Here is a 12,692-nt window from a genome sequence, read left to right on the forward strand (position 1 = left end):
CAATCCTCTGGAAGGATAATAGAAACCGCTGGTTTCACTCTCGCAGTTTAAGGCAGCTTCCCTGTGGTCCTGGTGGGTTTGTTTTCTTATTTTTATGGACTGGGGCTGGGGACACGGCTGGGGTCCGCACAAAACCCAGGGCAAAGCTGCTAGTTCTCTGGTGTTAGAGTCAAAGCCACTTAGCAACAGTTTCAAACTCTTATTAAAATATTGTAAAATATGAGGCTATTTCTTTAAGTCTAAAAGTCATGGATAGCATTTAACAATACAGGAGCTCAACTTTACCAGTGCTGGCTTTCAATCTGTTACTTTGTTATTTATGATTACTGTTGTTTTATTGTTGCTGTTTTTCCTTAAATGTAAATAATTTAAAATTGGAGAAATACATCTCTTGTTTCAGAGTAAATATAAATTTTAAGTTAACACGTTTGTGCACAACAAAAAGAATCAGGTTTCTCAGCTAAGGCTCTGTGGAAAGAGGCTTGCCATCACCCCAGAGGCCACCTTTCTCCATACTTAAAGCCTCTGCCCCAAAACAAACCTCGAAAGGGGCATTCTGTGCAAGTCGTAGCACAGCCTGTCTGTGATGTTACCGCTACCCTGAAGATCTGCTGCAAGGTTTCCACCTACCCGTGTTCCTAAATGGTGCACGCCAAAAAAGTCTCTCCAAACACAGACGGCTAATAATACAAGAAACAAATGTGGAGACAAAGCCATGTTGTGTTTTTGTCTACATTTTTAAGATATTTAATACAGATTCTCACGCTGAGTGCGGGGAACTAAGCACACTGCTATGTACTGAACTGTGTCCCCCGCAGATTCTGGCAGCCCTCGCAGGCTGATACACACACACATATACACGGTTGACGTGGGTAAAAGTGAGCACGATCTTCCTGAAGGGTGACTTGGGGACACAGACACGGAGACGTGTGGGACCAGGAGCCACTGACACAGTCTGTCCACTCCCTGAAATCCAACCCACGGAAACGTGGGCACGTATATGTGAACCTGTAAAAACGTCTCTCGCAGGGTCACAGGCAAACCTCAGAGACATCGCGGGTTTGGCCCCAGACCACAGCAACAAAGCGAGTCACACAAAGTTTTTGGTTTCTCAGTGCACAGAGAAGTTACGTTTACACTATACTGTAGTCTATAAAAACAATGTACGTACGTTAATTTAAAATACTTTATTGCTAAAAGAAAATGTTTACTATCATCTGACAACAGAGGGCGGCCACAAACTTTCAATTTGTAAAAGAAAAAAAGCATTACCTGCGAAACACAAGAAAGCAGAGCGCAATAAAACAAAGTAGAAAGTATGCCTGTATTTACAAAAACCAAAATATAAAAACAACCTAAATGTCCAAGTGCAGAGGAATGGTTAAATAAATCATAGCACAGCCATACAATAATAACTAATGCAGCCATTAAAAATTGTTTATGCAGAATTTGTATTTAGGGGGAAAATGATCAAATACAATTAATGCTGTAAAAAAACACAACAGCAAGTACAGAGAGAACTAAAAGTAAGCGGCCCTCAAAGTTAACAGTGGCTGTCTCTGAGGAGAAGGATAACGAGTGATTTTTATTTTATTCTTAACACATTTCTAGATGTCCACTTTTTTATACTAAGCATGTAAATACGGAGAAAAGGATTTTTTAAATTGTTAACGATAAAGAAAGAAATGTTAACAATAAAGAAATTAGGAAATTTCAAGTTTAGAGGGAGTGATGGACTTAACATATCCCCATAAGTTTTGCGGTTGAGCTGGAGAATGAACTAGACCCTTCTCGCTCTGCCAGATTTTAGGTCTGTGCTGTTTGAGCATCAGACAGCCCGTCTTCCACCTGACGATCCAGGTAGATGGATGACCAACCCCAAGAAATACACCCAAAGACTGTTTCCCTAGAAAGTCTGTGACAGAGAGTAATGGACACGCACAGCCCCTGGACACACAGTGAAAGCCCATCATTGTTAATTATGTACAGACCGCTTTTGTAATACTAGGTAGCCATTTTTAAAAGCACAACGTATCTATATGTGCTAATAAGAAACCATATTAAATTCTGTGGTGAAAGAAAAAGGAAGATACACAGCAACGCTTGCAGCATACATGCGCCTCTAAATCCTTGAATATGCAAAGCCTGTCTTACAAGGACACTCCGGAAACTTTTAACAGTTGCCTCTGGGGATATAAAGTGGGCAGAAGATTTACTTTTAATGTATACCTTTTAAAAGGATATATTTACCATGCGTGTAAGTTACTCTCGCCATAAAAAATAGTTACTTTTTAAAAATTACTTTGAAATAAGAGAGGTTAAAGGCATAAAACAACTTTGCCAACACACCTCCCAATGTGCTCATTAATTTTTAATAGGTAATATTTTAGATATTTTAAGTAAGACATACTTTAAATTTTTTAAATAGGAAATGTTTTGAGTTTTTCAAAGTAGGAAACAGCACTTGGATCTAGGAATGGATTTTGCCAGGTGACGTGGTGACGGTGGTGGCAGTGGCAGTGGATGCCACTAACCGTAGCACACAGCTTAGTTAACGACAGACCAGGACACAGACCTGAGCCTCCACCTCCAGGCTGGCGGCTTCCCCTGAACGTGGTCTCGACCAGCTGAATTCTGAGGATACGCAGACAGTCAGGGGGAACAGCTTCTCTCTCCACCATCCAGCTGCTACAGAACTCACACTCAGCAACCCCCCACTCCCTGTACCCCAGCTCCCGGCTTACCGGGAAGGGTCAAAACACCTTTCGCCTCAAACATCAAAAACTCTGAAAGCCATCATAACTATTTTCTGTTTGTTTTTAAGTTACGAGGTCTCCAAGCAAACATGATCAGGTCTTCCCTTGGGAGAAAAGGCCTTGCATTTGGATGGATATTTGGGTCCCTCTAGTGGAGTTTCTAGCACACCATATAAAGAATAGAGCACATGCCTTAAGAATAACTGGTTTATAACAGAAAAAAAAAGTCTATCAAAATAAGTGAGAACCATTGACAGCGGGGGTCAGGCTCCCCCCAAAAAATGTATGTCTAGTGATACGTGTCTTTGCCAGAAAGGACCCACAAGCCAATAATGTTCCCTGAGATTTCTATCCATTCTCCAGAAAGAGATGTCCTTCATAAAATTTAGAAATACTGTGTCTCTCATGATTTCACAACAGCTCTCAGACGTATAAAAAGGCACAGTGGAAGGATCTCAGACGTGTGAGTGGCTCCCTTGCAGAGGCCTAAGGAAAAGTATTTTAAAGAAATGACGGTTGGGTTTTGGAAGGTAAGTGAAAGGAACAGCGTAGCTAATAAGCAGGTCATGCTTGCTCCATCCTTGGGCTTCCCAGCCTGGGCTCCGCTGTGTCTGGCAGGGGGTCCCCAGCCTCCTGGGCCCCCAGCCCTTGGCTGGTCAGCAGGGGCGTGAAGGCTGACTCGTCGGAATGTGGGCTCTCTGCTACCCACGGCTGGGACTAGCCTGTGCTGCCGCCCCTCAGACATAGAGCCAGGACCCTGGAAACTCACCGAAATTCCTTCCGTTGCGAACAGAACCGGGTAAGAGGGAAGGTGCCGTCTGGAACCTCAAGTCAGGGATTTTCATCCCTAAAAAACCAAAACGGCACAACATATGAAGGATTGGGAGGAAATGGCTGCCATTTGGAGAACTCCTGCCCCTTAACGAGCACTGGGCGGGGTTTCCTGGGACTTCGCAGGTGCATGTCACCATCCTGTTTACAAATGAGGACGCCAATTCAGAGAGAGGAAGCGTGTGCAGGTCACAAAGCCGACAAGGTGAAAAGCGGGATTTGAACCAATGTTTGACCTGAGTCAAGCGTGTTCTCTTTCTACAACCCCAAGCATAGCGCAGGCCGGCCCACAGAGGGGTCCCGATTAACCGGGACAGAGTCCCCTGGCACCCCTACACCCGCGCCACCAGCCGCTTCCCGGGGCAGCCAGCCCCCAGGCAACCTTGACCAGGGCGCGTTGAGCATCAGACAGCCCGTCTCCCCCGCCAAGGGGCTTCGGTGGGAACATAACTTCTGCATTTCCTTTCACCATCCAGCAGCTGCAATGGCTAGATTAGCAAAAATAAATAAAAAGCTAAGACTAAGCTGTGCACTTCCACCCCACGTGAAGTGGCAGCCGCGGCAGGGCAACGGCATTGCTTCTCCAAAATCAAGGTTCACGAGGGAAGAACATGAAGCACCTGAAAGGCTGAATCATACAGGAGGCTCCGGGGAGGAAGGGTGGGCGTCAGAGAGAGAAGGGGGAGGAAGAGGAGGGGGGAGAAGGGGCGTAACGTCTTTAAGGAGCTCGACAAGCGGCGGTTTCTCACCCCACCACCCCGCTGTACTCACATGATTTGTCGGGATAAATGATGGAACGCTTGCCACCTGGAAGGCACGTTTATGTCACAATGTGCCACCGGCTTGATCTGAAAAAAGAAAAAAGAAGCCTCACAATTCAGTTCAAGCTAACAAACGCTTGTTAAATACCAACAGTAGGCACAGCATTCGACCCAAAACCCAGGTAAAGGCGGGGCAGCCTCGCTAAGAGACCGCAGGGGGCACCCGGGAGCGGACCGGGAGCGCTGGGCCCCGTGCCGGGCGGTGGCCAGGAGTCCAGCCCGGGCGATGCGGGCGGCTGCGCTGAAGGGCTGTGCGGCCCAGGGGGCGGCGAGGTCCCTGCTGAAGGCGCCCGGCACGGGGCCGAGTGGCTCACGCTGAGGATGCCCCCACAGCCCGGGTGACCTCCGCTGGGGCCCCGAGACGGGACGGGGTTTCTAACGCAGGCCGTGGGGTTCAAGCCAGGATGTCCTGGCAGGCGAGGACGCCTTCCCAGCGTGTTCTGACCCTTCTCTTCTCTTTTCTGTGAACCCAGCCTGAGGGGCTGAGCCAGCTCTGGGGCCCCATTCGACGTCGGCCTCACACCCACCGGGGCCCAGACACCCAGGCAGGAAAGAGTCCCCGAGGCCTGCCCCCCGCCAGCCCCGTGTCCCCCCTCCTCACATCAGGGCTGGCCTGGCCCAGAAGGGAGGGCCCCGCGGCAGAGGGCTTCCGCCCGGGCCTCCCACCGGCCTCCCTGCACCTCCCTGACCCGCCAGGCCGCCCAGTCACATACAGACAGGCCAGCCAACCTCTGATGTTGGCGCAGGTCCACTGAATTATCCCAAGTTGAGTCGAAGTCACCGACAGCGGTTCCTTCCCCGAGAATAACACCCAACCAGTACCCTCGGGGCTCACCACGAGCGCAGGAGCAAGCCGCGCAGCCCGCTAACAGAGAAGGCAGGCTTTCCCAGCGCTGTGTTTTAAGTGAGGAGCCGGGAGCGGTGCTACCTTGTCTTCTGAAGGGGACGAGGGGGTGAGAGGGGAAAGACGGAGGCGCTGTGGAGAAGCTGCCCCAGCATCTCGCTGTAAGCATGGAAAGCCTCAGTCACGGAGGGAGCAGAACAAGTCTGGGGGGTGGCCTGGGAGAGGAGAAACCACAGCCTCCGGGATCAGACAGACCAGGGTTCAAACTCCAGCCCAACCCCTTACTACCTGTGTGACTTTGGAGAAGCATTTCACCTTTGAGCTACAATTTATTAATTTGGGGATGGGGATGATACACCTTGCAGGGTTTTTATGAGATAACATTTTACAAAAGGCACAATGCCATACCTATCACATACGATAAATACACAGTCTAGTAAATATGAGAGTCTCCCAACACACACAGACACGCAGAATCTGGGCCGGGCGGCGGGGGGAGGGAGAGAGAGACGATTTCGGCATCTCAGTTGGATCACAGCCCGAAGAGAATTGCTGATTTTACCCACAGCCAACTGCTCGTCCCCAGACGCCCCATCTCGGAACATGGCACAACCCTAGACCCACTTGTTCAACTACCAAGCCTGGGAGACACCGGTGGGTCCTCTCTTGCCTGACACCCACAACTAAGCCATCAGCCCATCTCTCAGTTCTACCTCAAAACTGCATCCTGGGCCATCCCGTTCCTGCCACCCCGCTGGCCAAGCCTCCCCCTCCCTCCCCTAACTCATCTCCCCACCCCCACAGTCCTTTCTTCACAGCAAGTGGAGGAGCCTTTGTAAACACAAATCAGGACACGATCACTCTCTGACTTAAAGCCCCAGTGGTGGAAAGACCCACACTTCCAGTAGGTCCCCACTCCTCAGCTAGCCCACGCGGCCATGTGCCTGGCACCGCTGCCTCTCTGCCCTCTTCCCTCCCCACACCACCCCGCATGCCTGCCTTTTTCCAGCTCTTTAAGCACCAAGCTTGTTCCCGCAAGCACAAGACCTTGACCCTGGAATGTTCTCCCACATCTTTGCACGGCTTGCTCCCTCTTGCATTAAGAAGTCAACTTGGATGCCAGCTCCTCAGAGAGGACTTCCCTGATGATCACGCGCCTTGATGTATGTTCACCACAGCACTTGATATTGCCTAATATTTTTGTGCCTATTTACTTGCTTATTATTGATTCCTCCTTGTAGAGTGTAAGCCTCCTGAGAGCAGGGACCTTGTTTGTCATGTTCAACAAAGTATTCCCAGTGCCTGAACAATGAGCGGCCCATGGTAGGAGTTTGATAAGTATTTCATGAATATGAATGAAGAATGAATGAATGAATGACAAGTGAGAAACAGCTCTGATACTCTGGAAAGAATCCCAGAAAAAGTGAGCTCATTGAAGATTGTGGCAATGCACACCTACATCCATTGTTACCCTACTGTAATACTATATATAAAATTATATATACTTGCGTACTAATAGTGACAAAATCAATGCCATGAATATCAACAACTACCGTGAATTTGCAGACCTAGTTTGAAAACAAAACAACAGAAATTATCCTCTGCAAAATTCTATTAAGGTACAGCTACCCTAAGAAGCAGTTTTCTGCTTGATTGCATAAAATTATGGAAACAATGAACTAATTGCTTTTTTACATGTTAATGATTCATTAACCCTGATATCACCTGCCTAATTAAATGACTCCAGCAATTAAATGCATGCTTTTGGACTTTTTCCCCTGTACTCCACATAATAATCTCCAAAGAAGTACCAAGCAAACGTGCTTTTCTGTTACTGTCTGATGGTGATGACAGTTTCAAGACTCGTGTCATTCACCTGCCCTGAGAGGCAGGACTTAACGGGCTTTAGAGCTCTTTAACAAGGGTCCAGGGTAATTGAACCAAATCTACCTCAGTGATGGAAGACACTGAAGGCTACCAAAGGTGTGTTTCCCCAGGTAGCGCCTATGGTTTACTGAATGCCAACTATGTGTCAGGCACTGCACTCAGACCTTTATATGCATTCACACCTAATCCTCAAAATCACCAGGCAAAATAACCAGGTAACAAAGAATCAGAGATGTTGTATAATCTTCCCAAGAACACACAGCTATCAAGCGTCCTGGCCATGATAAGCCAACAAAAAATATTTTATTATAGTTTTTGGCAAAATGGAGATTTGAACCTACACCAGTATACCATTTAGGAGCCTATTTTGAGTCATCCGCGATTCCAGGACTGGCTCCGTCACTTTCTCCCTGTGTGACCTTGGTCAAGTTGTCTCGCTTCCCTAAACCTGTTTCTCCGTGCATGCAACGCAGATCCAAGTGGTGTATATGTAGTAAGTCAGACAGAAAGACAAATATTACATGAGGTTACTTGTCTGTAGAATCTAAAAAAGAAATATACACATGAATCTATACACAGAACAGAAACAGATGCACAGACATAGAAAACAAACTACGGTTCCCAAAGGGGAAAGCAGGGGGAGGATAAATTAGGAGTTTGGGATTAACAGATACAAACTACCACACGTAGAATAGATCAGCAACAAGGATTTACTGTATAATACAGGGAACAATATGCAATATCTTGTAATAACTTATAATGGAAAACAGTCTGAAGAAAATATGTATAACTGAATCACTTTTCTGTACACCTGAAACTAACACAATATTGTAAATCAACTATACTTCCATAAAAAATACAAATATAAAATAAAATTTGGCTAAAGGAAAAAGGTAAAAAAAAAGTAGTGCCTGTGCTACAGGTTTGCTGGCGATATGAGTAACACAAAGTGAGAGGACGCGCTCTCCGGTGCTCAGCAAGGAGCCTGCAGTGAGTTCAGAGCCCAGCTGACAGCAGTGGTTTTTTGCTCCTTCTGCACCATCCTCCTCCTCCGACAGCCCTCCATGAACATCCACGCGGCCCTTTTCACACAAAACGTCAAATAAAAAAGGCCCACTGGGCTTCCCTGGTGGCGCAGTGGTTGAGAATCCGCCTGCCAATGCAGGGGACACGGGTTCGAGCCCTGGTCTGGGAGGATCCCACATGCCGCGGAGCAACTGGGCCCATGAGCCACAACTGCTGAGCCTGCGCGTCTGGAGCCTGTGCTCCACAACAAGAGAGGCCGCGATAGTGAGAGGCCCGCGCACCACGATGAAGAGTGGCCCCCGCTCGCCGCAACTAGAGAAAGCCCTCGCACAGAAACGAAGACCCAACACAGTCAAAAATAAATAAATAAATTTTTTTTTTTAAAAAAGGCCCATAGCTGATTTACGTGCCCCGCTCCGCGGAGAATGGATGTCAGCTCCCCGCTGACGATGGATTTACAGGTTGGCACTGATGCTCTGAGTGACTCCAAATTTGCTGGCCCCCAGAGAAAGCAGCCCACAGCGGCAGACAGCACGCGGTTTATGGAGCCTGCTGGCCATCCCAGGAGTCCCCACTCGGAAGCAGGGTCACAAATAAAACCAACCCAAGGAGAGGAGAGTACCTGCCCCAAATTCTGCCCGGCTGCGGACTCCTGGAAGGCACTCTCGGTCATCGTTGCATTCATTTATTTAAGCCCTATTTGCGAGGACACCCCTCCATGGGAGGAACTGTGCTAAGTGTTAGAGACGCGAAGGCGAGCAAGACCGGCATCACACCTGGCCTCGGAGGGCTGGGAGGCACGGGGACACAGACCACTGGACGAGCGATCTGTAAACAAGGAGACAAGCGCACGCAGCTCTGTGATGAGGGCTCTGTGGAGGCCGGCATGGGGCGCACTCGATCCTCACAGCGACACAAAGCAGGCTTCCTGGTGGAAGCGGCCTCTAGGTGGAGACCTGATTTATAAGAAGGAGTCAGTCCGTTGAGGATGGGAAGACATGTTAAATGAGGCAGGAGGAACAGCATACGCACAATCCTGTTAGAGGACTTTGGATACATCCCCGCGGATACAAGGCCTTTGGGAAACGGAAAAGCCTAGACTAGACACTGGACACAGAGGGAGGAGTGGTGAGAGGCGAGGCTGAAGAAGAAAGCCAGGGCCAGATCAAGGAGGGCCTTCACATCCGCCGTTAGCAGTGTAGACCCCATCCCCTTGGAGAAAAGAGGCATGCCATGAAGTGTCTGAACCAGGGAATTGATGAGATCCAACTGGAAAGGGATGGGCTGGGTGCAGGAAGACCAGGTGGAAGGCACACGACTCTTTCTAGGAGGAGCTCTGGGCGCCCTCAGCAAGCATGGGGCTCAGTAACTGAATGGGCTTGAGAGGAGGCACAGGAGGGACGGGGCGGGAGGGGGGTCCTGGGAGAAGTAAAAGCTAAGACGATTATCTAGGTTTCTGGTTTTAGGAGTTGAGTGTACAGCTCCATTCTCTGAAAAAAGGAACACAAAATAACAACTGGGTTTGCGGGAAGAGGCCAGTGAGTTCAAACGTGGACATGCTGAATCTGAGGTATCCTTGGGACATCCAAGTGACAGTGCCCTGTAACTCCAAGGACAGACAATGACACTGACGCCACAAGAAAAATTTAGGAGAAACAACCGGAGGGAATAAGAAGAGAGCAGGGTTTCAGATGACAAGGAAAGAAATCACTTCAAGAATGAGACAGAGGACCAGTTCCCACCCACCAGCGCAGCTGTAAACAAAAAGGCCCAAATGTCTGTCAGATGTGGAATAGATAAATAAAATGTGGTCTATTCATACAACGGAATGCCCTTCAGCCATAGAAAGGAATAAAAAATCAATACACACTACAACATAGATAAACCTTGAAAACATTATGCTAAGTCTAAGAAGTCACATGCAAAAGACCATATATTGTATGATTCTATTTATATGAAATGTCCAGAATAGGCAAATCCAGAGGCAGCTATTATTACTCTTATTATCTTTTCTCATCCACTTAAGATCGTTCTAAGCAATTCTCCCTATTCTCTCCCCCATTATCAGCTTACCCACAAAAGATCCTGAATAGCCAAAGCTATCTTTAAAAAGAAGAACGAAGATGGAGGCATTTATAATCTATAAATATAATCTGTAAATATATCTTTATATAATCAAAATAGTATGGTGTTGGCATAAAAACAAACCAAGAGACCAATGGGACAGAATAGAAAGCCCAGAAATAAACCCATGTGTATACAGTCAGTTAATATTCCAAAAAGGATCCAAGAATATACAATGAGGAGAGAATAGTCTCTTCAATAAATGATGCTGGAAAAACTGGACAGCCACATGCAAAAGAATGAAACTGGACCCCTGTCTTACACTAAACACAAAAATCAACTCAAAATGGATTAAAGACTTGCACATAAGACCTGAAACCATAAAACTCCTAGAAAATATAGGGAGTAAGTAAGCTCCTTGGCACTGATCTTGGCAATGATTTTTTGGATTTGACATCAAAAGCAGATGTAACAAAAGTAAAAATAAGCAAGTGGGACTACATCAAACTTAATACATGAAAAGCTTCCACTCAGCAAAGGAAACCAGCAACAAAATGAAAAGGCAACCTACTGAAAGAAAATATTTGCAAACCTTGTATCTGATAAGGAGTTAATATCCAAAATATACAAGGAACTCATACAACTCAATGGCAAAAAACAAAAACAAACAACCTAGTTTAAAAATGGGCAAAGGACCTGAATAGACATTTTTCCAAAGAAGACATACAACTTGCCAAAAGGTACAAGAAAAGGTGCTCAGCACAACTCGTCATCAGGGAAATGCACATCAAAACCACTGTAAGATATCACCTCACACCTGTCAGAATGGCTATCACCAAAAAGACAACAAATAACGAGTGTTGGTGAGGACGTGGAGAAAAGGGAACCCTCCTGCACTGTTGGTGGGAATGTAGACTGGTGCAGCCACTGTGGAAAACAGTATGGCGATGCCTCAAAAACTTAAAACTGGAACTACCATACGACCCAGCAATCCCACTTATGGGTATATATCACAAGGAAATGAAACCATTTTCTTGATGAGATCTATGTACTCCAGTTAGTATTCACTGATGCATTATTCACAATGGTTAAGGTATGGAAACAACCTAAGTGTCTACCAATGGATGGATGGAAAAAGAAAATATGTTATATCCATACAGGGGAATATTATTCAGCCATAGAAAAGAAGAAAAGTCTGCCATTTGCAACACATGGGTGAAACTGGAGGACATTATACTAAGTAAAATAAACCAAAGAAAGACAAATACTGCATGGTGTCACTTACATGTGGAATCTGGGGGGCAGGAGGCAGAAAGTGGAAACAGAGAGTAGAAAAATGACTGCCAGGGCTGGGGGTGGGGGAAATAGGAAGAGATCGGTACAAAGGTACAAACTTTCAGTTATAAGATGAATAAGGTCTGAGGATCTAATGTATAACATGGTGACTCTAATTGATAACATCACATTGCGTAATTGAAATTTGCTAAGAGAGTAGAACTTAAGTGTTCTCACAAAAGAGAGAGAAAGAGAGAGAGATAAGTATGTGAGGTGATGTGTCAATTAACTTGATGGGTGGAGGGAATCCTTTCACAACGTATACATACATCAAATCGTCACACTGTGCACTTTAAATATCTTACACTTTTGTCAATTACACCTCAATAAAGCTAAAAAATATGGTATATATCACTTAATAGAATACTCTGAATCCACTAAAAATTATTATAGGAGCATATTTGTTGACATATTAAGATTTCATGATTCATTGTTAAGTAAAAGGGGATTTATAAAAAATAATACATAGAATATGCTCTCATTTGTGCTTAAATTAATATATTTGTAAAGTAAGAAGTATATACATGTGACCATTGAACAACACAGGTTTGAACTGCACGGGCCCATTTATATGCGAATTTTTTAATAAATATATTGGAGAATTTTTTGGACATTTGTGACATTTTGAAAAAACTCATAAACTTCATAGCCTAGAAATATCAAAACAATAAAAAGGTATGTCACGAATGCATAAAATATATGTAGATACTAGTCTATCCTTATATAGGCATAAGGTGTGTGATATTTAATATAAAATTAATAATGTGTTAGCTTTCTTTCTATTTTTATTGATACAACTTTGCTTTCAAAAAATTACATTACCGGGCTTCCCTGGTGGCGCAGTGGTTGAGAATCTGCCTGCCAATGCAGGGGACACGGGTTCGAGCCCTGGTCTGGGAAGATCCCACATGCCGCGGAGCGACTAAGCCCGTGAGCCACAATTGCTGAGCCTGCGCGTCTGGAGCCTGTGCTTCGCAACGGGAGAGGCCACGATAGTGAGAGGCCCGCGCACCGCGATGAAGAGTGGCCCCCACTTGCCGCAACTAGAGAAAGCCCTCGCACAGAAACGAAGACCCAACACAGCCATAAATAAATAAATAAATAAATAAATAAATAAATAAATAAATA

General features: G+C 46.0%; 1 protein-coding gene across 1 annotated transcript in view; it reads right to left on the reverse strand.

The window, feature by feature from the left end:
- DCDC2C (doublecortin domain containing 2C) overlaps positions 1-12,692 on the reverse strand; it is a gene marked incomplete at its 5' end in the record, with an annotated part of 148,390 nt that overhangs the window by 118,285 nt on the left and 17,413 nt on the right. Inside the window, 1 exon segment of the mRNA XM_082427088.1 lies at positions 4,359-4,435. Within this exon segment, the coding sequence (XP_082283214.1) occupies positions 4,359-4,435 (77 nt within the window).

The sequence above is a fragment of the Balaenoptera physalus genome (genome assembly GCF_965194825.1).
Source record: "Balaenoptera physalus genome assembly, chromosome: 15".
In the NCBI taxonomy this organism is placed as follows: domain Eukaryota; kingdom Metazoa; phylum Chordata; class Mammalia; order Artiodactyla; family Balaenopteridae; genus Balaenoptera; species Balaenoptera physalus.